This window comes from Amia ocellicauda, chromosome 22 (genome assembly GCF_036373705.1).
Source record: "Amia ocellicauda isolate fAmiCal2 chromosome 22, fAmiCal2.hap1, whole genome shotgun sequence".
In the NCBI taxonomy this organism is placed as follows: domain Eukaryota; kingdom Metazoa; phylum Chordata; class Actinopteri; order Amiiformes; family Amiidae; genus Amia; species Amia ocellicauda.
In genome coordinates, this window is record NC_089871.1 from 11,469,096 (window position 1) to 11,496,670 (window position 27,575).

The following is a 27,575-nucleotide window of genomic DNA, read 5'->3' on the forward strand; positions in this document are numbered from 1 at the left end:
TGATAACAAAAACAACAGATTGCAACTACCATTGCAACAGCCCTGGGGTAAAACTGTACATTTTTCTCTGTGTCCTAGAACTTCACCCACTGACTCAGTGCTGAGACTGGGGGACGGGGGACAACAGCAGAAAAAGCGAGTAAAAGATCAGGGCTGCCCACGTTTTGGGTTTTCTTTCTGTCCTGTCTATCTGCCCCTCAAGCTGTAATTAGAACTGTAAACATGGGTCTGTTTCCTAATTAAATCAGCGTTATCTGATGGGAATGAAATGAGCTCACATGCTTGGCAAGCTTTCCATTCATAAACTAAGACCCCTTCACTCTCCCCTCATGTGTGATTTAGTCATTATACTATACTACACTGCACTATACTATACTGCACAATACCACACTTCATTGCACTATTCGATACTATATTCTACTATACTACACTGCACTATACTGCACTATAGCATACTAACCTGCATTACACTGCACTATACTATACTACACTGTATGCAATTTATAGCTCATGAATTAACACAATTAATGACAAAACTGAGAAAACCCTTTTTCTGCTAGCAAGCAAATACCAAAAACTGCAGAAACATTGCAATGGAATGATCAGATCCAATTGAGGAAAATAATGAATTATGGACAACAACACTACATACACTGATCAGCCATAACATTATGACCACTGACAGGGGAAGTGAATAACACTGATAATCTCATTATCATGGAACCTGTCAGTGGGTGGGATATATTTGGCAGCAAGTGAACATTTTCTCCTCAAAGTTGATGTGTTAGAAGCAGGAAAAATGGGCAGCGTAAGGATCTGAGCGACTCTGACAAGGGCCAAATTGTGATGGCTAGACGACTGGGTCAGAGCATCTACAAAACTGCAGCTCTTGTGGGGTGTTCCCGGTCTGCAGTGGTCAGTACCTATCAAAAGTGGTCCAAGGAAAGAAAAACGGTGAACCAGCGACAGGGTCATGGGCGGCCAAGGCTCATTGATGCACGTGGGGAGCGAAGGCTGGCCCGTGTGGTCTGATCCAACAGACGAGCTACTGTAGCTCAAATTGCTGAGAAAGTTAATGCTGGTTCTGATAGAAAGGTGTCAGAGCACACAGTGCATCGCAGTTTGTTGCGTATGGGGCTGCGTAGCTGCAGACCAGTCAGAGTGCCCACGCTGACCCCTGTCCACTGCCAAAAGCACCTACAATGGGCACGTGAGCATCAGAACTGGACCACGGAGCAATGGAAGAAGGTGGCCTGGTCTGATGAATCACGAGTTCAAGGTGTTGACTTGGCCTCCAAATTCCCCAGATCTCAATCCAATCGAGCATCTGTGGGATGTGCTGGACAAACAAGTCCGATCCATGGAGGCCCCACCTCGCAACTTACAGGACTTAAAGGATCTGCTGCTAACGTCTTGGTGCCAGATACCACAGCACACCTTCAGAGGTCTAGTGGAGTCCATGCCTCGACGGTCAGGGCTGTTTTGGGACCTACACAATATTAGGCAGGTGGTCATAATGTTATGGCTGATCGGTGTATATGTAGTTTAAATTCTAATCAGGTGCACCCATTCTTCTGTGACCTTTTCAGAACCTCACTGAGTCATAAAAACCCTTGGCTGAAAGAAATCCGGTGACAGGATATGGCAAGCCAGATGGGCATTCAGAGATATCTCAAAAACAACTTAAGATATCTTAAATTGAACAGCAGATATCTCAAACTAACTCAATGTCAAGATATCTAAAATTTTATTTGGGATTGAATTCGACATATCTTGAACTGACTTCCTGTCTTATTGTCGAATTGTATTTGAGATATCTCATATAGGACAGGAAGTCAATTCAAGAAATCTTGAAATAGACAGGAAGTACATACAAAACTTACAGCATTTTCACAGGAAGTCAATTCAAGATATCTCAAAATGACTTCCTGTTCTATTTGAAATATCTTGAAATGGAGTTAGTTTGAGATATCTGCAATTTTATTTAAAATATCTTAAATTGTATTTCGAGATATCTCTAAATTACAATTTGGCTTGTGATAGGAAGCACTATGACCCTTTGAGTCCGGGCAGAGTGGAGTCCTGCCGTTTACCGATTTTGTCATTTTGGCACAAGAGACTTTGAAAGGCAGGTAGCAGTGAATGAAGAAAGCTTATATAATAACAGGGGTGGATGTAAGACTCCAGAGGTGTAGCAACTGGAATTATTTCAGGCCTTTGTGAGCTAGAAGTGCTGCCTTGCTGTTTTTTTCTTTTGTTTTCCTATTATTGTTATTCCACTTCATTACATGCAAGTCAACAGAGATCTGCGGACAATGTTTATTAGACCGACATAATGAAGTCGTTTACTGGACTGTTATGACTTGTGCCAATCTCTGGAAAGATCCATTGAACACAGAACTAATTATAGCATTACACACTCAGGACACTTTCACATCAAGGCCTCAAACGTACCTACGTAATCGCTGTTACGCATGTCCATCTACACACACACACACACACACACACACACACCCACGCACACACGCACACTCAAGCACTCACACACTAGCATTAAAGCCTGCTTCTCATCATCCCTGGACAAGCAAATGCGCTCAGGCCCTCCAACATGAAAAGCACTCACCTGCCCACGCACAGCCACAAAACATGCAAGCTGTAAGATGTCGGAAATACACACAAATTCACACACGCACACACGCACGCACACACCGACCAGGTCTAATGTATTACATAAAGAGTGGTGCTGCAACTTGATTTCACACATCCCCTTATTAGATTTCAAAATGTCATTTTAGTTTCCTGATTTGATGGAATGTTAGAAAAAGTGTTGGAATGTTCTTTTTTTTTTCTGGTTGTCTGAATGAAATCAACTCAATTTGAGATGTTATTAAAAATCCAATAAATTCGAAGTCAGTTTTACAAATATATACATATACACACATAGAGAGATAGATAATTATATATATATTTATATGGGATGTGTCTGAGGGCAGCACAGGAGACCGCAGCAGTTAGAGGAGCCGTCAGCGTCAATCGGCCTGACAGCCAATCATTACTCCCCTCTGTGTGACTGACCCCGGGACAGGCTGAATGAATACATGAATACATAAATAAATACGTTATTGTCATGATGAGAATAAGGGGTGTGTGGGGGGGGGTATAAATAAATAAAAAGCAGAAAAGGAATGTATAAACAATGTCAGACACTCGATACTTGATTTCTCTGCCTGAAGCTTAGACCAAAATGTATATTTAATATATTTTTCCACCCATGGGGAAAGTTATTTCCCTGTCAGGAATTCGGGAGGTTATCAAAGGAACGGTCAGGGGCATCAGAGCTCTGAGCTCTCGCCCGGTTACAATGCAGGACCCCCATCCTCAGCTCTCGATGCACAGCAAGGAGACAGATAAGGACCACCACCTCCACCTCACCGCGGATTTAGGATTCCCAAAAAGCCAGAACCGGCCTGTGGATATTTCAAGCGAGGAAATTAGCTTTAACAGTCAAGGGTAATATATAAATATATATACATTTAAAATCTGCTTTTGCAAATCCATTCGGTGCAGTTCGTACACGTGGCATTGGTAATCCTCTGCGGAGCGGCACTCGCGTGGGCTGCAAGAGTGCGTATCAGTGATGGCAGTGAGAGCAGAACCATGGGTCCAGGGGAAGAGCCGTGGCATCATGGGGCTCTGCAGGGCACAGGAAGGGTGGGGGCACAAGGAAAGGACAGGACGCTCCAGAGACTATTTCAGAGTCAGGGAGAAGGAGGTCATTGGGTGGGGGGTGTATGTTCAGGATACTGTCATGTTACCTTCATCCCCGCACTCTCTGGGACAGGACAGGACAGGATGGGCTGGTTTTGCTGTGACGCCCTCTCCCAGCTGATCACCTGGCCCAGCACACATGCGCCCCATCACCCCAGCTTAACTGCAGCTAAACACGGCCAGCCTGTCCCACATGCTATTTATACCAGCTCCCCCGCGGGACTCCAGAGAGGCCGGAGACCTGCTCTGGCCCTGGGGGTGGGGCATCGCGTCCCAGCGAGCCGTACGACTGTCATCACTGTCCTCTCTGAGCACGGAGGTGGCGGGACATTGAGTCCCAGCGTGCCGTACGATTGTCATCAGTGTCCTTGCTCTACATTCTTCATTCCGCCTCCGTGCACAGAAGCAGGCGCCACTGATAGTATATATTTCTGGAGGGGTCCTGAGCAAAAAACAGTGTGAGAGGACAGGGATGCCCTCGAACCCCAATAAAATAACCCAATAACAATCTGAGCCGGAGGTTCAGGGGGTGCCGGGACTGTGGGGCCTCAGGCAGGCTGGTGGGAGTTTGGGCTGTGCAGGGCTGTGACAGGCAGGGGCCAGCCGGCAGCATGGAGGATCAGGCATCCCAGATATCCGCTTTCACGGGCATTCCCCAGGCCTTTGTTTTCCACTTCCACAGAGACCACCGGATCAGTCTGCCCCGGACCCCCACTCAGGGTCAGGGGCTCTGAGGCCTGCTGACAGCCCCAACAGGTGAGTCTCCTGTAAAGGACAGAGTTGGCCCCCTGTCAGTTATTATTTTTTTACACACAACAGGACAACAGCCAGCTCCTTTGCTCGGTGCAGACACAGGGACAGCCGAAGGATCACCACCTTATCTCTCAGGTGGTTGGACAGGAAAATGTCCCCGGACCTCTGAATGGATTTTTATTATTATGTCAATGGTTGAGTGTGAGTGGAATGACTGGAGGGAAAATCCCTTAACAGAGCATGACTGAAACCAAAAGCTGATCATGTGACAGTTCTGTGGGATACACCTGCAATAACAGCCTCCCCTTACAGGTCCTGGATTAAAAAAAGCAGCTGTTCCTTAATTGCTGAAGGCCACGGACTGTTTTGCACTGTAATGGGACTCCGGCACACTGGCGACCTCCAATAAGAGTCCACACACCTGCTGCAAATACACACCTTCCTGTGCCGTCTCCTGTTACCACCATGCCGGCACACAATACAATGCGCCAGGCTGCTGCCCGGGGGTTATGTTCGGAGCGTCGCTAATACCGATCAGTCTCGAGCCGCACAAAGGGAGCACCGGGCTGCCCACTGCTGCACACGCATAATGGCAGCACTTCTTCTCTGTCAGTTGTAATTGTGATGCCGGGCTAATGCATAATATTAAATGACCTCTCAGAAGACAGGTGCCGCGCGACTGAGAGAGTGGCAGGGAGAAAAGCTCGGCAAAGTGGCTCCGGCGTGGGCGCAGCAGCAGCGGTTGCACGGCGACGGACAAAAGAATAGATAAATAAATAAATAAATAAATAAATAACTTTGACGTGTCGAGAAACAACTGGCAAAAATATTGCAGAGAAAATTGGGTCTGTGTGTGTGTGTGTGTGTGTGTGTGTTTTCCAGTTATTTAGTGTCCCTACAAACAGAGAAGGATTGTCCTCCCACTGGGTGACTCTTGCAAAGCGTACAGTTGAGTTTTGTATTCAACGGACACATGTGACCCGGATACACAACTTTCCAAATTGATTTTTAGGCACATTTGTATATACAGAAGAGGGTTGAGTGGAGTCTGGTGTTTGAGTGTGAGTGTGTGTGTGGAAGATAAACCCCGCTCTTTGAACCCTGGTGATGAAGCTGTGATTGAAATGCCCCTTCAGGAGACGCAGCGCAGCACTCAGCCAGACAAGACAGCCTGATCTCTCCCGTCCGGCTGAATCTCGGGGCAGTGCAAGGCTCATTAAACGCTGCCTGCCGGAGCCACGGGGAAGCGCCGTGTGGAACGGAAGAGGTTATGACATCAAATACTGTGGTGTCCTTCAACTTCACTTGCATGCGTGACAGCGCAAGACAGAAAATAAATAAATAAATAAGCAAAGGAATGGCAGTCAGTCTATCAGTCACGGCGAGCAACTACCTTTTGAAACGCGAGGGAGACAAACTGGAGTCTGACTGATGGCTCCAGAGATGCAGAAAAGGAATCCAGCCATTCTGAGAAGAAGTACCTGGAGCATATTTGTGCTTCCTTAAAAAGACATATACCCCCCCCATCTCTCTCTCTCTCTGCATGCTGGTAGTCAGGAATTGAATTCAGGCCTTGTAAGACAGTAGCAATGTGTTATATGAGGTTCACTGTTTTAAGGGGCATTGTTTTGGCAATGTTAGAACAGGGTCTGATGGTTCCTCTGGGTATGAACCCTGACCCACAACGTCTGAAGCATCACAGAGGGGCAGTAGGAGCTGGCGCCAATACATGCCCATTGGCGGTAACTGATCCATCGTTAACGCAGCTGATGTGTCACCCACAATGCAGGGCCTCCTATATTGCGGTTTAAGTGGCAGATTGGGTGCATCACTCAAGCCTTGGCCTCAAGCGTGGAGGGGAGACTCAACTCACAAGGCTTTATTTTTATAGGTTTCTTTCTTCTACAGGGTCTCATGGTTTTCTTGATTTGTGTGTGTGTGTGTTTTGGTTTGTTTGTTTTATTATACCGGATAATTCTGTTAATTTTACCTTAATGGATGAAAAGGTAGAAGCAGAACAGGACAGAATAATGGAGGTCAAACACTCGACTTTGTGAATCGTTGTCAGCTTTCGAGAGAGAGAGAGAGAGAGAGAGAGAGAGAGAGAGAGAGAGAGAGAAGGAGGATGGTGTGCCTGCAGAGGAAGGGCTGCGTGCCTGAGAGTAGATGGGGATTTGGCTAAAATTTTAAGTCATAAAATACAGAAATTTGTAAAAACGCATATAAAATTTAATAAAAAACGTAAAAAATTAAGACTAATAGAGATGAGGATTAATTATCAAGGCTCCTCCACTGAATAGCTGGCTAATGTGCCACAGCCTGTAGCCGCAGAGCGTGAATAATGATTTTATACATCTGCTACCCTGAAGATCCAGGCTCAGAATATTTCCATAACGGATAGAAAGTGGCATTAATTCCCCTCCGAAGGGGATAGAAACAGGAAGTAAAAGCCAGGGACAGCAGGCAGACAGTAGAAATCCCACAATGCTCCGGGACGAAGACCTGCCTGACAGAAGATGTCACTCTGCACCACATAAAGCTCTACATGAAATAAACACACACACAAACACAAATCTGGTCTGACTGGAACATCACATACAATAATTCGACATACAGAAGTTGCTAGTTTTTGACTGTTGGTTGCGTTCACTCCGGTGTTCACTGGGTGTTCGACAAAGCTATCCAAAAGAAGACCAACACATCACGAGAGCTGTCTGCAAGCGTCGGGCCACAGAGCTTACCGAAAAAGACACGTTAGCAGATCACGAGGGGGTGTTTCGAAATCCGCTCTGAGGTGTTGTGTGGCTTTTCGATTGCAGTCCACATCGCTCAGTGCAACGTCAGGACCGGCACAGCGGATGGAAGTCCAGCCCAGTAAGGCCACATCCGACTAAACTGCCTGTGACTTCCAGCTCTGTTTCAGTTCACGATGGGCCAGCTGGCTGGAGACAAATGCTCTGAATTCAGGGTATGTTTCACCCAGTAAGGAATGCATCCGTGCGAAACACCCACTGATACGCCCATGCACTGAGAGACGGGGCAGCGGCTGGTAAATGTTAAGACACAGGGGAGAAGTGAGTGCTCTGCTCTTTTCTGTTCTGTGCTCATTTAGGATTGTTTTCTTGGCTGGTTTGGTTGTTTGTTTAGTAATTCATTCATACTACAGCGAAGCGCGTCTCTTGAAGAAATATTTCTGCAGCCCCTCGGGCAGAGTTTCCTCGGGTGTACACAGCAGCTCCAAATCTGAGTTTGAGGCACGAAACCCTGCAGTGAAAGGTGCAGCGAGAGCCTGTAATAAACAACACACACACACACACACACTCATACATACACATACACACACGCACATACACATCACAAAGCTCTGCAGGAAATCTGGTGAGCCCTACGCCTGCAAGAGAGAGATAACACAATCCCTGGCTGCCTATTTGTCAGTGCGAGTGTGTTTGTGTTCTCAGCGCTGCCAGATTGCGATTAAGCATGTTAGTGCCAGAGAAGACCCCTCTTTGCTGTACCAGCCTGCCCCTCGGTGCCGACAGGGAAGCACGGGGAGGGGAGTTGGGCCAAGTGCACAGAGGGCCCCCAGACACTGGCTGACTGCTGGGCTGAAGGACACTCATTACACAAGAGCCTACAATACGACAGCACTCCCCGCTGCAAACAACACAGTCACAATTCCCAGCACACTCTGAGCTGGAGCTCGGTACTGTCAGCACTGAGAACCTGAACCCACTACAGTCACAGCACTGACACAGAGCTGCTGAACACACTGCAACCCAGTAACACTGAGCTACTGAACACAACGTAGCCCAGCACTGAGCCACTGAACACACTGCAGCCCAGCACTCTCAGTCAGTCCGGGCCGGGACCTGACTGCAGCTCTGTGGACAGCCAGTCGATGTATGTGTTGGACAGGGTGGGGCTCAGGGGGCAGCCCTGCCTCACCCCTCAGCCGTTGGGGAAGACTTTGTTTGTTGCCACTCTGCAGGAGCCTCAGATACAGACCAGGGTGTCAGATTGAGTCAAATGCCTTTTTGAAGTCAGAACAGCAGGCAAATATTTCCCTTTCTGTGTGCAGTGGCTGGTCAGGGAGAGTCGGCAGTATAGTGGATGGGTAAGGAAGCTGATCTGGAAGCCTCCTCCCCCCACCTCTATCTCAGGTGCAGTTGCTGGGGGCAGTGAGCCGCAGCGCCCTGCTGCTATTGAACCGCTATCTGAGCAACGCTGCCCCTGCTGACCCAACTCCAAATTGGCAATTAATTTCTGAAATGGATTTGAAAAAGAGAAGAAATGAAAATAAAACACGGTGCTTCTCCCTTTTTCCTATCCGATTTATTTATTTATTTATTTATTTATTTATTTATTTTACCCTCTGAGTCACCTCTATTCACCTCGTAAGACTGTAAGACTTCCTGGCTGCCCACTTTGACTTCCTGTATAAAGGAAGAAAATTGAAAAGGCCTTAAAACAGCACCATTGCCGTCAGGTCAGAGTTGCTCATCCCATAAGCTGCACAGTAAGAATCTCAAATGAGTTCTATTCCTCCCATAGTGTAATTATAGTGGACATTTTTACTACCTGCATGTAATACCTTGCACTTGTCCACATTGAATTTCATCTGCCAGGTGTCGGCCCACAACTGAATATTATCCATGTCCCTTTGAATATGGGACTGTGGGAACAGACATATCATATATACAGAGACATCTAACCAACGCACGCCAAACCCTGTCATTCCATCTGCTATCACCAGACCCCTGTACTAGGTCACCGTATTTGCAAGTCCAGTTTATATACATTTGTATTTCATTTATACTTGTATTTATTATAACAGGAACCGTGTGTACTTTTATTGAGTGGAACAATTCATTTTAATTCCTCTCGCCACTCTGTAAGCCTACTGCTGATAGCCCATCTCGGCTCGGGGGAGATGGTGCGATTGTGGTGTCAGGCGAGAAGGCAAAGCTAATTTATATCATCAGGAACATCAAACAGTCCTTCACAGACGAGGACAGGAAAAGCCCAGTAGACATTCCTACATCTCTCATCGCTCGGCGCTGCCGAGATCACTGATAAGGAAACTCGGCGAGATAAAACTAAATTTGTAATCTGCATGAGAAAGGCATCACAATAACAGCCATGTTACAGTTGTAAGCCAGGCCCACACAGATCCACACCCGAGTCCGTTCACTCTGTAGAAACGCAATCCTGACTTTAGGGAGTCTGGGTTCACTGGGGACTCTGACCCTAACCCTATCCTGGACCAAAATGCAGCACTAATTTCATCAGCAAAGTGCAAAATTCAACTACATTACTCAAAATAATACAGTTCTGTAAAAATGCCCTATCTGTGTCTGTAAGAGCATTTATATCTTCTTCTGTATCCCTTGTCATTTTTTTTTAATTTTCAATGATTTTATAGTGATTCTTTTGTTTGCAACAGCCAGGAGAGAGAGGAAGAGAGAGAGAGAAAGAGGGAGAGAGGCAGACAGGAGCCCAGGGCTGAGAGAGAGAGAGAGAGAGAGAGAGAGAGAGAGAGAGAGAGAGAGAGAGTGATAGAAGCTGTTCATCTACGTGTGCTGAGATCACAGTTCTGTGCTGTTGCAGCCAATTTAAAGTGTGCCAACGATATATCCCCTCTGCAGGGCTTGCCAACCTGAGACACACATACACACACACACACACACACACAGTTTATTCACAGCCTGGCATATCCCCCAGGTATGAATCTCTTCCTCACACACTGCACTGTAACTTTTGGGAAGGGTGTCACTCTTGGAGACGATTCTCGATTCGATTCTCGATTCGATTATTGTCTTACTGATTTGCCAGGGGACTGGGGCCGTGGTCCCCGGGGGCGATGTGTGTATTAATTACCATCACCTCCTCAGAAAGCAATTTGCCGTTCTGTGTCGAGCGGAGTTGCTGGAGCGATCCGTCATGGTGCTGTCACATGCCTAATGGCTGTAATTGTTCTTCAGAGGAAAAGGCCGCTATTGTGATTCCAGCAGATAAAAAGCCACCGCGCTGCGATGACAGATGAGTCAGAGAGGGGCAGCAGGCCCTGCAAGAGTCACCTGCTACACTTGCTCTCTCTCACATACACACATATACACAAACACACACACACACACTCTGCCAATCTACTTCTGTTGATTCCAAAATCAATTCTCCCCATCATTCCTTCCAGGCATACACTTCACTCTGTCTCTGTCTCCCTCTCTCTTTCCGGGTTGGGCTCCTGATTCTCTCTGCCAGGTCAGGGGTCAGCTCTCTCTCACGCCGGGGCTCCTGTCTCTGTCTCAATCCCGTCCCTGCGCAGGGCTGTGTGGGCGCAGCGTGGGGGGTAGCAGGCAGTTAGATTCTCAGCACTACCAGGCCTCTTTAGCACGGGCCCCGGGGGCAGTGTCTGAAACGACTCGTTTAATCTGGGCCTGTGATTAATTGATGATTTGGTTCAAGCCATCCACACTCCTCCGCAGAAAGAGAGAGTATGTGTGAGAGAGACCTTTTCCATCGATCCCCAAGATCATCCTTTGTTAAGAGATTTCTGATATTGTTGTTGCCATCACTGTTACAGTTTACAACATGCAATATTAGAGTGTAGTATGTTTTCATCATAATTAATGTTTATTTAAACTTTAATTAAACTTGTATAAATATGACATGGGAGTTATTATACATGTTATTACATGTGTATAAATATTTACATGTAGGAGCTCTTATAATTACATTTATATCATATATGCATTTTACTGTGTAGGCGTTGTTATACATATAATATTGTTTATAACATGCATATAGTTTATTGTGTCTGCATTACTATGTTATTACTGTTTATAACATGTTCTTGTCTTATCTGAGATGTTCTTCTTTAATGTTATCTATACCCTAGCTGTGCTTTTTCTTATTATTATCATCATTATAATTAGTATTTAACGAGGTAATTGTTTGGTCCCACAGTCAGCGTACTTCCCCAGATGCTTCACATCACAGTTGTTCGCCGGTACACTCAGCTGGCTGTCATCAGCTCTCCGCTGTCACACTCCAAGACCGTGCCAATGAGACGCATCCGCCCAGGGCAGACGCCTACCAGGTGGTCTTCATCACACTGTGAGACAGAAAGGATCGGCGCCAGAGGCACAGCGGGAGCAGCCACCAGGGGGCCGCGTACAGAGAGCAGACCCTCACACCACACACACACACACACACACACACACACACACACACACACACACACACACAAAGGGGTTTTTCCCCTTCCCTCCACCTCTCTTTCACTCTTTATCGCAGACATGCAGAACCGAGGAGTTGACTTTTCTTCTTCTTCTGAGGCACAACAATGCAGAGGGAGAGAAAGAGCAAGAGGGAGAGGGAGGGAGGGAGAGGGAGAGAGAGAGCCCAAGTCTGGTTTTAAACCTGTTTAAACCCCTCCCAACCTGAAAGCTCCAGAGGTAATGCTCTCGAGCCCCAAACACGAGGAACTCCAGCAGAAGACGCCGTCCATGGCTCACAGGCTCAATAAGCAGCGCCGGCCGTGGGTCTGTGTCTGCGGACGTGTAGCCCCAGCACAAGCTGCCTATCTTGATCTTGATATCCTGTGACAAGTGTTGCAGGCTAAGCGCCCTGGAATTGCTAGTTACAAATCATGTCTACAAATAATAATAAAAAAAAAACCAGAACAAACAAACAAAAATATTTTTTTAAAGAAAGATTTCAGGGAAAACACTTATTTCATATCTTCCTGATTACAGGAGAACAATCAAACAAAACACCTAATACACAAATATGGAGAACCTATTAAACATTCAGAAAAGGATTTCTCTTTCTGGAATGTTCTCTTTTTCTGTATATACTGTATGTACGGGGGAATGTTCTACCCTCTCTCCTCTCCTCCCTCTTGTTCATTTCACCTCTGCTTGTGCAACTAAGGGACAGTGATTGATGTGAAGAGATTGCCCTGGAGAGCCAGATGGAGGGGAGAGCGAAGTTATTATTAAAAAAACGAGTACATTAAATTTCAATTAAATCTGAGTATGGATTTGTTCTCTCTTGGCAGGTTCTAGAAGCCTGTGAAGGTTCTAGGAGTTTCTGTTCCCTGTGTTCAGGGCAAGAGCGCTGAGCTGTGGCCGATCTGCATACTTCAAGCATACACTCCCACTACAACTCACTTCGGAAAAGTGGGCAACTTCCTGCCACTTGAAAGCAGGACCCTGGGAGAAACTCATCAAACGGCAGGCCGGTGTCAACCATTTACTCATTTGTTTGTTATTCCATCTTGAGCACATCTGTGGTGCACCACAGGTACAAAATACATTCACAATCCACAGGACAACTTTCAAAGTTTACAAGTGAAATGCAGAACTGGCTGCAAGTTTCTAACAAACTCCTCAAAAAAACCTCCCTTTTCATCGTTTTTTCTCTCACATAAAGCACCCCCTGGGTTAATGGCATTGAATTTGCCAAAACTTCCTGTGTAACTGATCACAATTCAAATGTTTCCAAACCTGTATTAAGATCTGATTTACCCCAGATTTACAGGCACTCATTTAAGGCAGCAGTATCGCATGAAACTTATTCATTTCTCAAAGAAGGGGGTATCCTCTGAAGACAAAAGCCCTTGAGAATCCCCTAATTAACCCCTCCAGAGTTTGTTCCTGTCCCAGAACAGGGTGTGCAATAATCTGTTGCGAGTGTGTGTGTGAGAGTGTGCATGTGTGTGTACCAATGTGGAGAGAACCAGGCGATTGTGATGACATGAAGTGCGTCAGTGTGGCGCTGTATGATAGTAGCACCTCTTAACAGACATCCTCTCATTGAATCACATTATTGAAATCCCGGCTCATTTATAAGGGATGCGCACGCCTACATTCAGCCCTTCTTCCCCACCTAAACACAGTCACTCACACAGGCACACATTAATGCAATCTAATTAATGAATTAACAAACTTACGTAATCGCATTTGTGAGTTCGCCGCGCTGCCAGGTACACGAGTGCCTTCGAGAGCTCTCCTTGTCCACCCACCTTCCCTTCCCTCTCAGAGTCACTAGGCTCCGCTTCCTGTCTGCAATTCCCCCACCCCCCAACAAAAAATAAAACAAAACACATTGCAGCAGAAGGCAGCACTTATTCATATATATATTTTTTGTATAATGAATATTATTAGAATGATTATAAACACCAGATACAGAGCTGCCAGGACACAGGGGCAATCCAGCATGGACGCCCCATGGTGAGGACAGTCAGTCAGAGCTTCCTACAGGGGCCGCCCCCCCACAGCGAGCTCCTCAGTGTCAGTGATAGCCGGTCACACTCCTTATAGATTTAATAACAGAAACAACACAGAGACGTCTAACTGGTGTATAATGGTCTAATTCCCTACACTGTAATTGGGGACAAACCAGGTCTCTTGCTCTTGTTGTAGAAAATCAGCCAGCCTAGCATAAGAGCATCAGAAGGGTAATTACAAATATATAAAAAATAAATCAACACAAAAACACACCCAGCCTTCTGCCCACCAGGTTGTCTGGTGCTGTGGTTAATGATCCAAGAATATCAACGGGCTCTTTGTCCTACAGGATGCTACAGATTGGTCCCCTTCCCTGTGCAGAAACCTGTCCTAAATGCAACAGCTTCCAAGGCAGTTCAGTGAATGTTCTTTTTTTTCCTAAACAACAGAAAAAATAGGGGTTATTCAGAATTCTGTAGGTGTTCAAATCATCATGTAAAAAGATCACGTTGTAGCACTTACAAAACACAGCCTGCAGATTGCAAGGCAAATTTAATTTACTCAGTATTACAATACAGTCTATCAAAAAAAAAAAAAAAAAGATTAATTAATGCCAACATCAAACAACAGCACCCCACTGTGCCGAAACAGCTGCAGACGTGGAGTAATTACTCACATCACCGAAACACGGCACTGACAGTCAACGGGCTGCGGGGTCTGGGCAGCTGGGGGACTGTTCAACCTGGCGAGTCCCTGGACAGTGCTGGTGGGCACACACTTGTGCCGCCCTCACCCGCGCAGCGCCCCAGCGTCACCCTGCGTGCCTAAAACCGTGACATAACTAAAGCCAAACACTTGACAGACACACGCTTGCTCTCAGGCCACGCAGATCAATCAGATCGCCCGTTTCTGTTCCATGATTCATTCGCGAACCTTCTGCAAGTGCCGCCCACAAATTCCCCTGCTTTTCTTCTCGTCAAGTCCCACAGGAAAGCTTAAGAGACAAGCCGAGGGAGGGAGGGAGAGCGATGAAGGGAGAGCTTGCACATGGCATTGTTCAACAGCACTTACAGCACTTACCCCCTGCTGCCTGAATTTCTAACAGACAGCAATTGCTAAATAATTACATAAATACAGATGGGGTTGGGGGTGCAGGTGGTTTATGTTTCCATGTAGAAGGAATGAATTGGGACAGGAGAGAAAGTCCAATGTTTTGAGAACACCAAACAAGTCCTGAGGCCACAAAGCATAGGGGATTCATAGGGATAGAGAGACCAAGAGAGATGAGATTTGAGAGAGAAGGAAGGAGTGAATGCAGGAGGGAGAGAGACAAAGAATGAAAGAGAGGAGGGGGAGTGAGGGAGGGAGGAAGAAAAGGAAAGAGGCAGAGAGAGGGAGAAAGAGTAGAGAATGAAGGATAGATGGGAGAAAGGAAGGAGAGGGGGAGGAAGGAGAGGGGGAGGCAGAGAAAAATATGTCACTGAACAGGTATCACTGTCGCCATATGGAGCCATGTGTAAAATGTGTTGTGCGTCCGACACAGAGAGTGTGTTGCTTTCAACCTTGGTGTTGGTATGTAGGGCGGTGAGAGGCCTGTGGGGATATTAACCTACTTCATTCACCTGACATTGCACAGGCACGAGGGATTGGGCCTGACTTTGAGAAGTCTGAGATTTCCTTGGGAACAAACTTGCCTCCTACATAAAGAGATTTCATTTTATTCTTATTTCACTTTACAGAGGACACAGGAGGAGATGAGAAAATGTGTCAAAAAAGATTGCTACTTAAGCACTTGAGCCACAAGGCTGAGGTGATATTCCTCTAACAGACACCCTCACCCCAGGGCCTCTTACTCTTTTCACCAGCCCTCAGCAGTTAAACAATACAATATGAAGAAATAAAAACAAATTACAAAGACAAACAGTCCTTAAAACTAAAAATATATATATCCATGGGTTATGGGAGGCAGGCAATCCCCTTTAACACACGCCTCATGCCCTGCAAGTGGCAAACAGTCCCTTCCCCTTCACCTTCTGTGTTCTGGGTCAGGCCTCCCTTAATTAGCTCAGGCAGCACAGGTCTGTGCTAGAGGCCTCCCCAGCACCCACACGCATGACGTTAACCCACGCTCCTCTCCCCTCAGCCAAGGCTGCTTGAGAAACCCCCAGCCAGATGCCAGAGCAGCCATGGAGCCTGCTGGGTACAAGTGGTCTCGTTGCATAAGCAGGTTCACCAGCAGCTCTAATAAACCCCGTGAGCTACACATATCTACAACTACTGAAAACAAGGTGGGGCTATGGTGAAGCTTCCTGACTGGGAACGCTAGGGAACTGGATTCATTGGCCTGTTTTGGAGGGGCTACCTGAAGCTCGAGGCCTCTCTTTCTCGTCTCGTGTGGTTGCAATGCACTGTTGCTGTCCAACACATGAAGACTGTGTTGCTGCTGGGGGGTCAGTGAGAGATAGACAGTGTTGGGAGAGGACGTCTCCGTCTCTCTTGCTCTGTACAGTGATGTGACTCATCTGCAGCCCAAGGCCCAGACTGCTGCCTGCCTGTGACTCCATGCCCCCTCCACCACGTTCAGAACCATTTTCTCCTGTATGACTGCACTCCAGAGGCCAAGTGTGAATGCGTCAGTCAGGGAGACAGGAATACAGCAGGGAGACTCACACAATACAGCCTCACAGAAGGCATTTGTGTATATATACACACACAAACACACACACACACACACACACATATACACTCACCTAAAGGATTATTAGGAACACCTGTTCAATTTCTCATTAATGCAATTTTCTAATCAACCAATCACATGGCAGTTGCTTCAATGCATTTAGGGGTGTGGTCCTGGTCAAGACAATCTCCTGAACTCCAAACTGAATGTCTGAATGGGAAAGAAAGGTGATTTAAGCAATTTTGAGCGTGGCATGGTTGTTGGTGCCAGACGGGCCGGTCTGAGTATTTCACAATCTGCTCAGTTACTGGGATTTTCACGCACAACCATTTCTAGGGTTTACAAAGAATGGTGTGAAAAGGGAAAAACATCCAGTATGCGGCAGTCCTGTGGGCGAAAATGCCTTGTTGATGCTAGAGGTCAGAGGAGAATGGGCCGACTGATTCAAGCTGATAGAAGAGCAACTTTGACTGAAATAACCACTCGTTACAACCGAGGTATGCAGCAAAGCATTTGTGAAGCCACAACACGTACAACCTTGAGGCGGATGGGCTACAACAGCAGAAGACCCCACCGGGTACCACTCATCTCCACTACAAATAGGAAAAAGAGGCTACAATTTGCACAAGCTCACCAAAATTGGACAGTTGAAGACTGGAAAAATGTTGCCTGGTCTGATGAGTCTCGATTTCTGTTGAGACATTCAGATGGTAGAGTCAGAATTTGGCGTAAACAGAATGAGAACATGGATCCATCATGCCTTGTTACCACTGTGCAGGCTGGTGGTGGTGGTGCAATGGTGTGGGGGATGTTTTCTTGGCACACTTTAGGCCCCTTAGTGCCAACTGGCATCGTTTAAATGCCACGGCCTACCTGAGCATTGTTTCTGACCATGTCCATCCCTTTATGACCACCATGTACCCATCCTCTGATGGCTACTTCCAGCAGGATAATGCACCATGTCACAAAGGTCGAATCATTTCAAATTGGTTTCTTGAACATGACAATGAGTTCACTGTACTAAACTGGCCCCCACAGTCACCAGATCTCAACCCAATAGAGCATCTTTGGGATGTGGTGGAACGGGAGCTTCGTGCCCTGGATGTGCATCCCACAAATCTCCATCAACTGCAAGATGCTACCCTATCAATATGGGCCAACATTTCTAAAGAATGCTTTCAGCACCTTGTTGAATCAATGCCACGTAGAATTAAGGCAGTTCTGAAGGCGAAAGGGGGTCAAACACATTATTAGTATGGTGTTCCTAATAATCCTTTAGGTGAGTGTATATACATACATACATGCATATACATACATATACATACATACACACACACACACACACTTCTTTTATAAATGTACAGGAAGCACAGAAAAAAAAATTGGAGCAAAAGCCAATATCCTTGTATGGAAAATAGAGCAACGACGACAAAAACAGGTTGGGTGTGCATTTGCATGTCATCAGTCGGTGTGTTGAGGTTCAGCATGCACTTGCATATCATCAGGCGGTGTTAAGGTTCAGCATCCATTTGCACATGAGCAGTCGGTATTGAGGTTCAGCATGCACTTGCATGTCATCAGCCAATCTTGAGGTTCAGTGTGCATTTGCATGTCATCAGTCAGTGTTGAGGTTTGTTATTTTTAAGATAAGTTAAATTCTTGTGAGGGTCTTATGAAAGGTTTTAAATAACAGTTCTATGTTTGGTCAGGGCCAAGAGGGCATCACAAATTAAACCTTTATCATTCACTATAAACACTGCTCCCACTACACATGGCACATGGCACATTTAAAGCTCATTGTGCTTATTAAAATCCATTCAAAATAGTAAGTAAGGGGTATTATGGTTTGAAAATTAAGGTTTGTTTTTTTCTTCTTCTTTTTTTAATAAAAGGATTATCTTAGAGAAATGTAATACTTCAAGGCAACCACGACTCTCCAACACTTTGAAAAGTGGCACTATTCAAGTACGTCGCATCTTAACCAAAAACTGCTATACTGCCCTCTAGTGTCCAAGCTCTGCCCTACACCCACACATGCCCAAATTATGTAGGAACTGCGGGGCCCTGGGTCATTTAGCCGCAGCCTGTACTGTTGTCAAGTGCAAGGTCTGCGGCGGAGAACATCAGACCAGGGCCTGCAAGCAGGAGAGGGCCTGCAACCTGTGCGGTGGGGGAGGGCATCTCTTCAGGAATTGTCCCTCCTCCTATGCAAATAGGGCGCGGGCCCTCGGGGGTGGTGGAGAGAGAGAAAATCAAGTGGAGGCTCCTCCAAAGGTGATACCCCAAGATGGGGGTAGAGAGGAAACAATCCTCAGGAGCCTCATAGGCTCCCTCTCTGACTCTGGGTCAGAAGTGGAGGCAGAGGGGGAGTGGACAGTGGTAGCGGGGAAGAGGAGGAGAGCAGAAAAGAGGAGCATGGGTAGGGGGGGTATGATGAAAAAAAGGATCCATTCTGCAGATTCTCCCCCCCCTGCCGGCTCCTCCCCCGCTGCAGAGACCTCTCCCTCTAATTTCTATACGCCCCACTCTGACTCCGGAGAGGAGAGCAGTGGGCCTTCTCCACTACCCCGAGTGGGCAGCCTGGTGGATGAGAGGCCCCCTAGAAATAACATTCCTCCTGCCCCACAACTGAGACTCTCCCAGGGGAGGGGTCAGGTATGCCCTCCCGGCAGTAGTGGGAGAGCCGCAGGTCCTCAGGAGATGAGAGTCGGCGCCAGTGTCCTTTCCCAGAAAGACATCAGGGACGTGATGGTAAGGTCACTGGCGCTGGGGGAGGAGGCCTGCGGCGGCAGACAGCCGGGAAGGGAGAGACCACCCCCTCCCCCACCATTAGTTAAAAGAACAACTAGCGGGGTCTACACAGTTTTCTCCCCAGTTGTACATAAAGCCTCTGCCCTGCCATCTGTTCGTCGGGCCTCGGCCTCAAAGGAACCAGGGAGAACCTCCAGCACCACGGGCCCTGAGCCCAGTGGAGTTTCGCCAGCCTTACCGGGTGGCGGGAGCCGAGCCCCCCCCATAGTCTTCCTAGAGGATCAAGCGGTGAGGCAAATGATTGAAATGATGGGTGCTAGCGCTAAGCTAGGTGAGGGAGAAGAGAGGAGTGGGGAAGAGAAAGGTTTCTCTACATGATTGTTACGGAGCGGGTAATTGCCCTCACAGCCATTATGGCATTAACCATTATTTCAATAAATGTGAGGAGCATTGCTGAGGTGAAAAAGAGGACCGATGTTTTAAACTCTCTGGCTGGAATGAAGGCGGATATTATTTGTTTGCAGGAGTGCGGCATCCCGTTCCAAAAAGAATACAAAGATCTCCGGGACACTTGGACCCTAGGAGAATCCTTTTGGACGGGGTCCAATGTGTCCCGAGCGGACGGGATTGCCGTACTCCTGAGAAACCCCTTCATAACAGTTAAAACATTTAAGGTAATAGAGGCGGGCAGACTGGCCAGCCTCGATTTTAAATACAAGGGGGCTGTATTGAGGCTGGTCAATGTCTATGCCCCCACCAGCCAGAGAGAGAGAGTCCTCTTTCTCCCTCAGCTACGCCCGCTCCTGATCGGCACCTTGCCAGTTATCATTTCAGGTGATTTCAACTGTGCTCTGAGGGATGTAGACCGGAGTAAGCCCCGCAACGATAGATCCAGCAGGGACCTCGCTGCGTTCGTGGAGGACTTTGAACTCTGCAACGCAGGTCGGGACCTGGTCCCCTTGTTCACCTGGGTGAGTTCTTCTGGCTCCTCCTTCTCCAGGATAGATCTCGTCCTCCTCAGTAAGCCACTGGAGAGGACCGCCATGTCTTCGGAGGCGGTCTTCTTTTCAGACCACAGGCTCCTGACGACAGAGGTGCTCATTCCGAGCACACGGGAGTCGGGGCCTGGGGTCTGGAAGCTCAACACCTCCCTGCTCGATGACCCTCGTGTTATTAAGACCTTTAGCAGACGCCTCGAGGAGTGGAGGACCCTGAAGGACCTTTTTGATTCTCCCATAGAGTGGTGGGAGATGGTGAAGAAAAGAACCAAGGGCTACTTCATTCAGCTGGGGAAACGGAAAGCTCGTGAGAGGCGGGCGAGATATTCCCATCTAAACGCCCGCCTCCAGCGCCTGAGTCTTTTACAGCTCAGAGGCTTCGACCTAGCTGAGGAGGTGGCCCGGGTCAAACTGAGTCTCTCCGCCCTCTATCGGGAGGAGCAAGAGAAGATCGAGGTCCTTTCCAGGGTCCGCATCATGGAGGACGATGAGAAATGCAGCCGCTTCTTCTTCAAGAAAACGAAGGAGAGGCGGCCTGCAATGTCCTCCATGATCGACTCCTCGGGGCAAGAGGTGGAGGGCAGAGAGGCTGTTGAGACAGTGGTGCGGGATTTCTACAGGGAGTTGTACGATCAGAAGGTGGTGGATCAAAATCTGATCCATCACTTTCTGTCCCTGTTGGAGTCCCGCAATGAGGGGGACGAGGAGGAGGAGGAGGATCCAGAGATCACCACCACTGAACTCTCCCAGGTGATAAAGAGTCTTAACTCTGGAAGGACACCGGGTCCCGACGGGATCCCTGCTGAGTTCTATAAGATCTTTTGGGAGGTGCTTAAAGAAGATCTGGGCCAGGTCTTGGGGTCGATGTACAGAGAGGGCAGATTGGCCCCTTCTATGAGGAAGAGTATCCTCTCCCTTCTTCATAAGAAGGGAGATCAAAAAGATCTGAGGAACTGGCGGCCAGTCAGCCTCCTGTGCACCGACTACAAGATACTGGCCAAAGCACTGACGCTCCGGCTGCAGCGGCCACTCCCTCAAGTCGTGGGTCCCGACCAGGTCTGTGGTGCCCGGGGGAGATCGGCGGCCGACAACGCCATGCTGCTCAGGGATGTCGTGGCCTACTCGAACGAGAGAGGGCTTCCCCTGGTCCTAATCAGCTTGGACCAGGAGAAAGCCTTCGACAGAGTGGGCCACGAATACCTGCAGCTCGTTATGGAGAGGATGGGTCTCGCTCTTGGCCTGAGGAAGTGGGTCAAGATCATCTACAGCGGCCTAAGCAGCAGGGTCCTTGTGAACCGCCACCTGACCGAACCATTTCCGGTCAGGTCGGGGGTCCGGCAGGGTTGTCCCCTGTCGGCCCTGCTGTACGTCCTCTGCTTGGAGCCGTTCATGCAGGCGATCCGCCGGGACGTCCGGGTGACAGGTTTCCATCTCCCGGGTTCCGGCGGAGAGCAACTAAAGGCGCTGGCCTATATGGACGACGTGGCCGTGGTTTGCACGGACGCTCCGTCCGTGGCCAGGGTCGAGGAACTGCTGGACGGCTTCTGCAGGGCGACGGGGGCCGCTGTGAACAAGGCCAAGAGCGAGGTCTACCTCTCCAGGGCATGGCCTGTCGGCCGGGGCCCGCCGACCGTGTTCCCTGTGAAGCCGTCTATCAAGGTTCTGGGGATCACGATCGACGGGACCAACACGGGCACCCGGAGCTGGGAGGAGGCCATAGCGAAGGTCCAAAGGAAGATCCACGGCTGGAGCACAAGGACCTTGACGATGGCTGGTAAGGTGCTGGTCGTAAAGGCCATCCTCTTCCCGATACTCCTCTACGTAGGAATGATCTTCCCCCCAGACAAGGTCATCGCAAAATTAGTGACCCGAATTATATTTCGGTTTGTCTGGGGGAGCAAAATGGAGAGGCTGAAAAGAGTACAGATGGTGAAGGGTACCCTGGATGGAGGCAGGGGGGGTCCCGGACGTTGTGCGGCTGATAAAGGCGCAGGGGCTGGCCTATGTGGTCAAGAACATCCAGGCTGCTGGCAAGAAATTGAGTTTCATGAACCGCTTTTATTTTGCCAGCAGCCTGAGACCATTCGGCCTCTGCGCCATGGATAACACCAGGCCGCACTCGTGGGATCCCCCGCCGTTCTACAGGGCGCTCCGAGCCTTTGCGCTCGAAGTAGGCCTCCATAAAGTCGTGCTGGCCTCCTGGGATTATAAGACCATCTGTAGCCAGATGGATAGAAGATTTCCCTCCCGAAACCTGCCGGTTTATCTGGGCTAACGCTACGCACGTTTGCCTCACGAATACGCAGAAAGATGTCTCCTGGATGGCTGTGAGTCGGTGTCTCCCCACCCGAGTGTTCATGCACAGAAGGGGCATAGCTCCTTATGACACCTGCCCCTATAAGGGTTGCCTGGGGAAGGAGACGGAGGCTCACATCATTAGTGAGTGCCCCTCCGCCCACAGGGTCTGGCTCCTGTTTTCCCCGTTCCTCCACAGGTTTGCCGTTCCTGCGCGGGCGACCGCCCAGCAGATCCTGTACGGTCCGGCCAGGGGAATATCAACATCCACCCTGAGGTGCTGGTGGCGTGTCGTCTGCGCAGTGAAGCAGGCACTGTGGGAGGGACGGAACATCTGTTTGTTCAACAAGCAGGAGCTGGACCCGATTGTCATCGCGCGGAGGGGCATGGTGCTCGTAAGAGACTATGTCAATCTGGAGGTCCACCAGAGGGGCAAGGAGGAAGCCTATAAGAACTGGCACATACAAGATCTGGGGGAGCTCAGGATCCCATGATGGGACCCACCTCCGGGGACGGTCAGTTCCCCCTGCTGGAGCCCGAGTCCAAAGATCTTTTAAAGATTTTACGGATGATTGTTTTTAAAAAGATTTTAAAAACGAATCTTAATTGTTTTTAAAGATTTAGTTGCTTTTAAATCACATTGTTTAGGGTTTTTGGTATAGTTTTGTTATATTCTGTTGTCAAATACATTGACCGTTTTGGAATTAATTTTAAATGCATTGGACCTTTTTTGTTTGTTTTTTATTTTTACTTTTTTAATTGTTTCTTTATTTTGTTCAATGCATTTTCAGTTATTTTCAATGTATTTGACCTTTTTGTTGGTGAGCAGTTTTTGCTTATATCACGTTTGTTTTGTTGTTTTGGGCACGTTTATTTTTAAGTTAATTGTTTTGTTCCTTGTTAAATCACAGATTTTAAAAATTAAGTGATTTTAAGGATTGATATTTTAATGATTTTAATCATAAGTATTAAAAAAATTGAATTGTTTTTATTAATGTAAATGTAAAATACTAAACCAAATAAACAGTTTTACTACACCCACACAGGCAGTAGGGATGTCAATTCCAAGCACCACAGTAAACCAGGGCATAAACCAAAAACCTAGCACAGCAAATAGAGTTCAAACATGAAACCTTTTATTTAAATTCTTCAGAATACACATTACAGGGCAAAACAGAGCTTCCGGCATCCAGCTTCACAGGGGTGGGAGGAGGCAGGGCAATGGGAAAGTCCATGCAAGAAACTAACACTCATAAAAGGACATTAAGAGAGACTCATTCACAAATACAGCGCAGTAGGTTTCACTATAAACACAATCGCCCTCGGTCTCCCTGCAGAGCCACAAAGGGGCAGCACTCAGACTGGGGGGGGGGGGGGGGAAAAAGGAGTGTCAATTTTTGAACAATGGAATTTAACAGTTTTGTAAATAAATGCACCATCTGTTTTGTTAATGCTAGGGGTAAAAGCTTTAACCAAGCCAGTGTGAAAAATCAGTCTATTACCACCTGCTCATTGAATTCTGCAAAGCACTTTAATTCACTAACCTTGGGGAGCAGGTTGCTCGTTTCCTGCAGCCAATCAGCACTTTCACGGGAGCGGTGTTTCCTGCGCAGGAGCAGCCTGCAACACAAGCCAGGTCTGTCACAAGCCTGGGAGAGAAGCGGCGTCACCCTCCATGCTCTCTACAGCTTTCTGCAGAGCCACAGACGGGCAGAGCAGGCAGGAAGCCCCCGCCACAGCCTCTCAAACCACACAGTAGCTTCAAAAAAAGGAGCTGTTCACGGTGAGGAGAGCCGCAGTGCCAAGTGTCCACAGCACACCCGGGTACCTGGGTTTGCATTTCGGTTTTAATCCAAAACTAAAGTGCCACACAGTATAACCCCAGCCAGCACTGACAGACAGCCCAGCCCTCCTTCAGTACCTGGGGCAGGTCCTTGATCATGTGCTGGTCCCCTTTCACCTCCACCTCGATGTCCGTCTCGGTGTCATTGAACGTGCGGTTTTCCTCGCTGTCCGTCGACCCTTCAGTGCTTGGCTGGAGAGGGAAGGGACGCGTCAGACCAAATTACTGCGCTCCCTCCCTCGAACTCCAGTCTCCTCCTCCCTCCATCGCCCCTCACAGACCTCCGAGTAGCTCCTTCCTCCTGCTCACCTTGTAGTACCTGCTCTCCTCCCCCGTACTCATTTCCCAGCTTCCCCTCCTCCACCCCGCTCACCTGATAGTCAGGGTCGTTCTCGCTGTCCTCGTCTCCCAGCTCCACAGTCAGCGCCTCCACCCAGGACTGCTGCTCCTCCTCATCCAGGTCGTCCTGCTTCCTCTTGCTGCCCTTCCCGGAAGGCTTGGTGGGAGAGCAGAGCATCTCTGCAGGACACAGGAGGGAGACTGGACCCACAAGTGGAGTGCGGCCGATCCCAACAAACCTCTAACCTACCCACCCTACTAGTATTTTTTTACCAATTAAGCCCAACTATAGGGCTCAATTGAGCATTTTAATTATTCAGACTAAAGAAAAGCCAGCAGGACCAGAGGGTGGATATTCCATCACTTCAACAGCTATCCATTTAATTCCAAACCCCTTTTTCAACCCCTTCCCTGGAGTGCCGCAGCGCAGTGCTGACCTGGGGAGAGGGAGCAGCCGATACTCGTGCAGACAGGGTACCCCAGCACACACTGCAGCCAGAGGGGGGTGACGGAGAGCAGCAGCCGGGTGACGCGCCGCAGACGTTTCTTCCCGGTGCGGCAGTGACGGACGTTCCCCGGGGACACGGTCTCCCCGGTGATCTGCCGACCCGCCGCAGGGGACAGCCCGGCCAGGCCGCGCAGGGCACGCACCTGCATACACACAGACATGTGAAAATGTTCAGTCCTGGTTTAAGGAATACATTAAAATAGAAATTGAAACCTCGGTCACACCGGAATTTTTAATCTTTACATGCAAGGGGCCACTGACACTCGGCAGTGTTAGTCACAGAGCTAGTTACTGTGGCTTCAAGAGCATTTCATGTGAACAAGGGTAAATGCCACATTTCACTTTACAAATCAAACTCTCCGCCAGAGGGCAGTATTGTGTAATTTATAGTGTGAATGTAATTCATTTAAATACTTAACACTTTTCCTGTGAAACTGAACAATAGAAGGGAAAAAGTGACAATGCATATTACTTTTTTTTTTTTTTTTTTACAACTAGTTGTATTGTTATACATTTACCATGTTGCCTTACCATAACCTTGAAGGGCCAAAGCTGCGCAAGTTGGCTTATGAGGCGGCTCAGGAACCCGGATGTCGCCACTGGCCGAACCTGTAAAAGCAGGAAGGCGATTCCTTAAGAGTGGTCCAGTGTAGGATGCAATAGTTCCCGGCCATAAAAAAAAAAAACCTCATATGAGCAAATTTCATTTCCCAGTGGCAACTGCGTATTGACCTTGAAAACTCCAGGAATACATTAGATTAATGGAAGGAAACTGCACTTACATTTTAACGTAGAATAGTTTCCCAGCTGTATGCTGGATGCTGACAATTAAATAAGATCAAATGAATACACATTTACGTTAGATTTAAGAGATTCATTTGTTTATACTCCAATTTAAAATTAAGTTTTACGTGGTGTATATGTGTAAAAGTGATATTTGTTGAGGTTCTGTCAATGCAAATATGTAAGCATACAATGTGACCTTTAATATTACAGAATTAGCCATACTTTCCACATGCCTGTCTGTAGCCATAATGAATTGTACATCTAAAAATAACACCCCACCCTGCCTCCCTTTTGATTAATAAAGTACAGGAATACATGCAATGACAGAACATTTTAAAGGTTGTTTAACATTGGGCCGGATTTCTATAAATTCTAATGTTGTAGGCTATGTATATTATGCAATTTTAAACAGTTGCATACATAAATGTATGATCGATTTTCGTAATGTCTATTTTATATAAATTCCACACTGCATGGAATAGTACAGCGTTTTACAGTATTTTGACTATTCAATTAATCTCAACTTATTCATGAAATGCATCATCCGTGAGCCGCTGAAAACAGGCCTTTCATTGTTTGACATGTTATTAAGGACCAAATTGTCAAGTATGAAAATAAAATTGCCACTAGCAAACAAACTCTGGTATTTCGCCATGTTAGCATTCGTTTAACATGTATATCCGTTTATTTGCATTATTCCAACACACTCCGGGAGTTTCGAGGTCAACACGCAGTGGCCGCCGGGAAATGAAGTGTGCTGATGAGCTTCCGTGTTTAAAAATGCGCATGCTCAGCATTGCGTAGAAATCTAAGAGACGAAGCCGGAAAGGGGGTGAGAAGACTTGTATTGCCGGGAACTACCGTGTCCTGCACCGGGAACTACCGTGTCCTGCACCGGGAACTACCGTGTCCTGCACCGGGAACTACCGTGTCCTGCACCGGGAACTACCGTGTCCTGCACCGGGAACTACCGTGTCCTGCACCGGGAACTACCGTGTCCTGCACCCCTGTAATAAGAGCGGAACTGATCCCACACCAGAAATCGCGATGACGTCATCAAAGCCCGTCGGAGTAATTTTCGGGGGGAGGTTTAGGAAGTGCAATCGTTACATTAACACGTGTATCGTATCTTACTATTGTGAGACGCGTAACAGATCTCCCCATCCCCTAACGATGGCACAAAACCACATTTAAAATCTGCACGCTCGGACAGACAGACAGACAGACGCAGACAATATAGAGTAAAGTGCCAGAACAGACGATTATAAAGGCTAATTCTGAAGCACATTCAAATAACACCGATTTTTGGGGTTTTACCTCTGGCTCGATCTCGGAGCCGCTCTCATGGTCGTAGAAGTAGGCCTGCGTCATTTCGGCGATGGCAGCGGGGCAGGACAAGGCGGACAAGTAACCTGTCATCGCCGAGCTCAGCCAATCAGAGCGCTCCGTTCCCCCCACCAATGAAATTACATCTGACTGGACCAATTGTCCAATCAATCAATCAATCAATTAATCAATTACTTTAATAACACAACATAGTGGATATCATTATGAAGCATCCTATAGAAGCAATTCATACAGGAACGTATCAATAAGTATACTACTACTACTGCTACTACTAATAATA

General features: G+C 47.7%; 1 protein-coding gene across 1 annotated transcript; it reads right to left on the reverse strand.

Moving 5' to 3' along the window:
• Positions 1-23,586: 23,586 nt before the first annotated feature.
• Positions 23,587-27,370, reverse strand: org (oogenesis-related gene). Its single transcript, XM_066695652.1, has 7 exons — positions 27,266-27,370; positions 25,694-25,771; positions 25,092-25,305; positions 24,689-24,834; positions 24,394-24,507; positions 24,017-24,092; positions 23,587-23,833 (listed from the first exon to the last, which is right to left on the reverse strand). The coding sequence occupies exons 1-6, from the start codon at positions 27,365-27,367 to the stop codon at positions 24,060-24,062; spliced, it is 687 nt and encodes a 228-aa protein (XP_066551749.1). The 5' UTR covers positions 27,368-27,370; the 3' UTR covers positions 23,587-23,833; positions 24,017-24,059.
• Positions 27,371-27,575: the final 205 nt, after the last annotated feature.

Coding starts and splice junctions, on each gene's coding strand:
- org (XM_066695652.1), bottom strand. CDS start 27,367: ATGACAGGTTACTTGTCCGCCTTGTCCTGCCCCGCTGCCATCGCCGAA. Junction 24,835..25,091: donor CGGCTGCTCCCTCTCCCCAG/GTCAGCACTGCG, acceptor TGTGTCCTGCAG/AGATGCTCTGCTCTCCCACC. Junction 24,508..24,688: donor AGAACGACCCTGACTATCAG/GTGAGCGGGGTG, acceptor TTCCCTCTCCAG/CCAAGCACTGAAGGGTCGAC.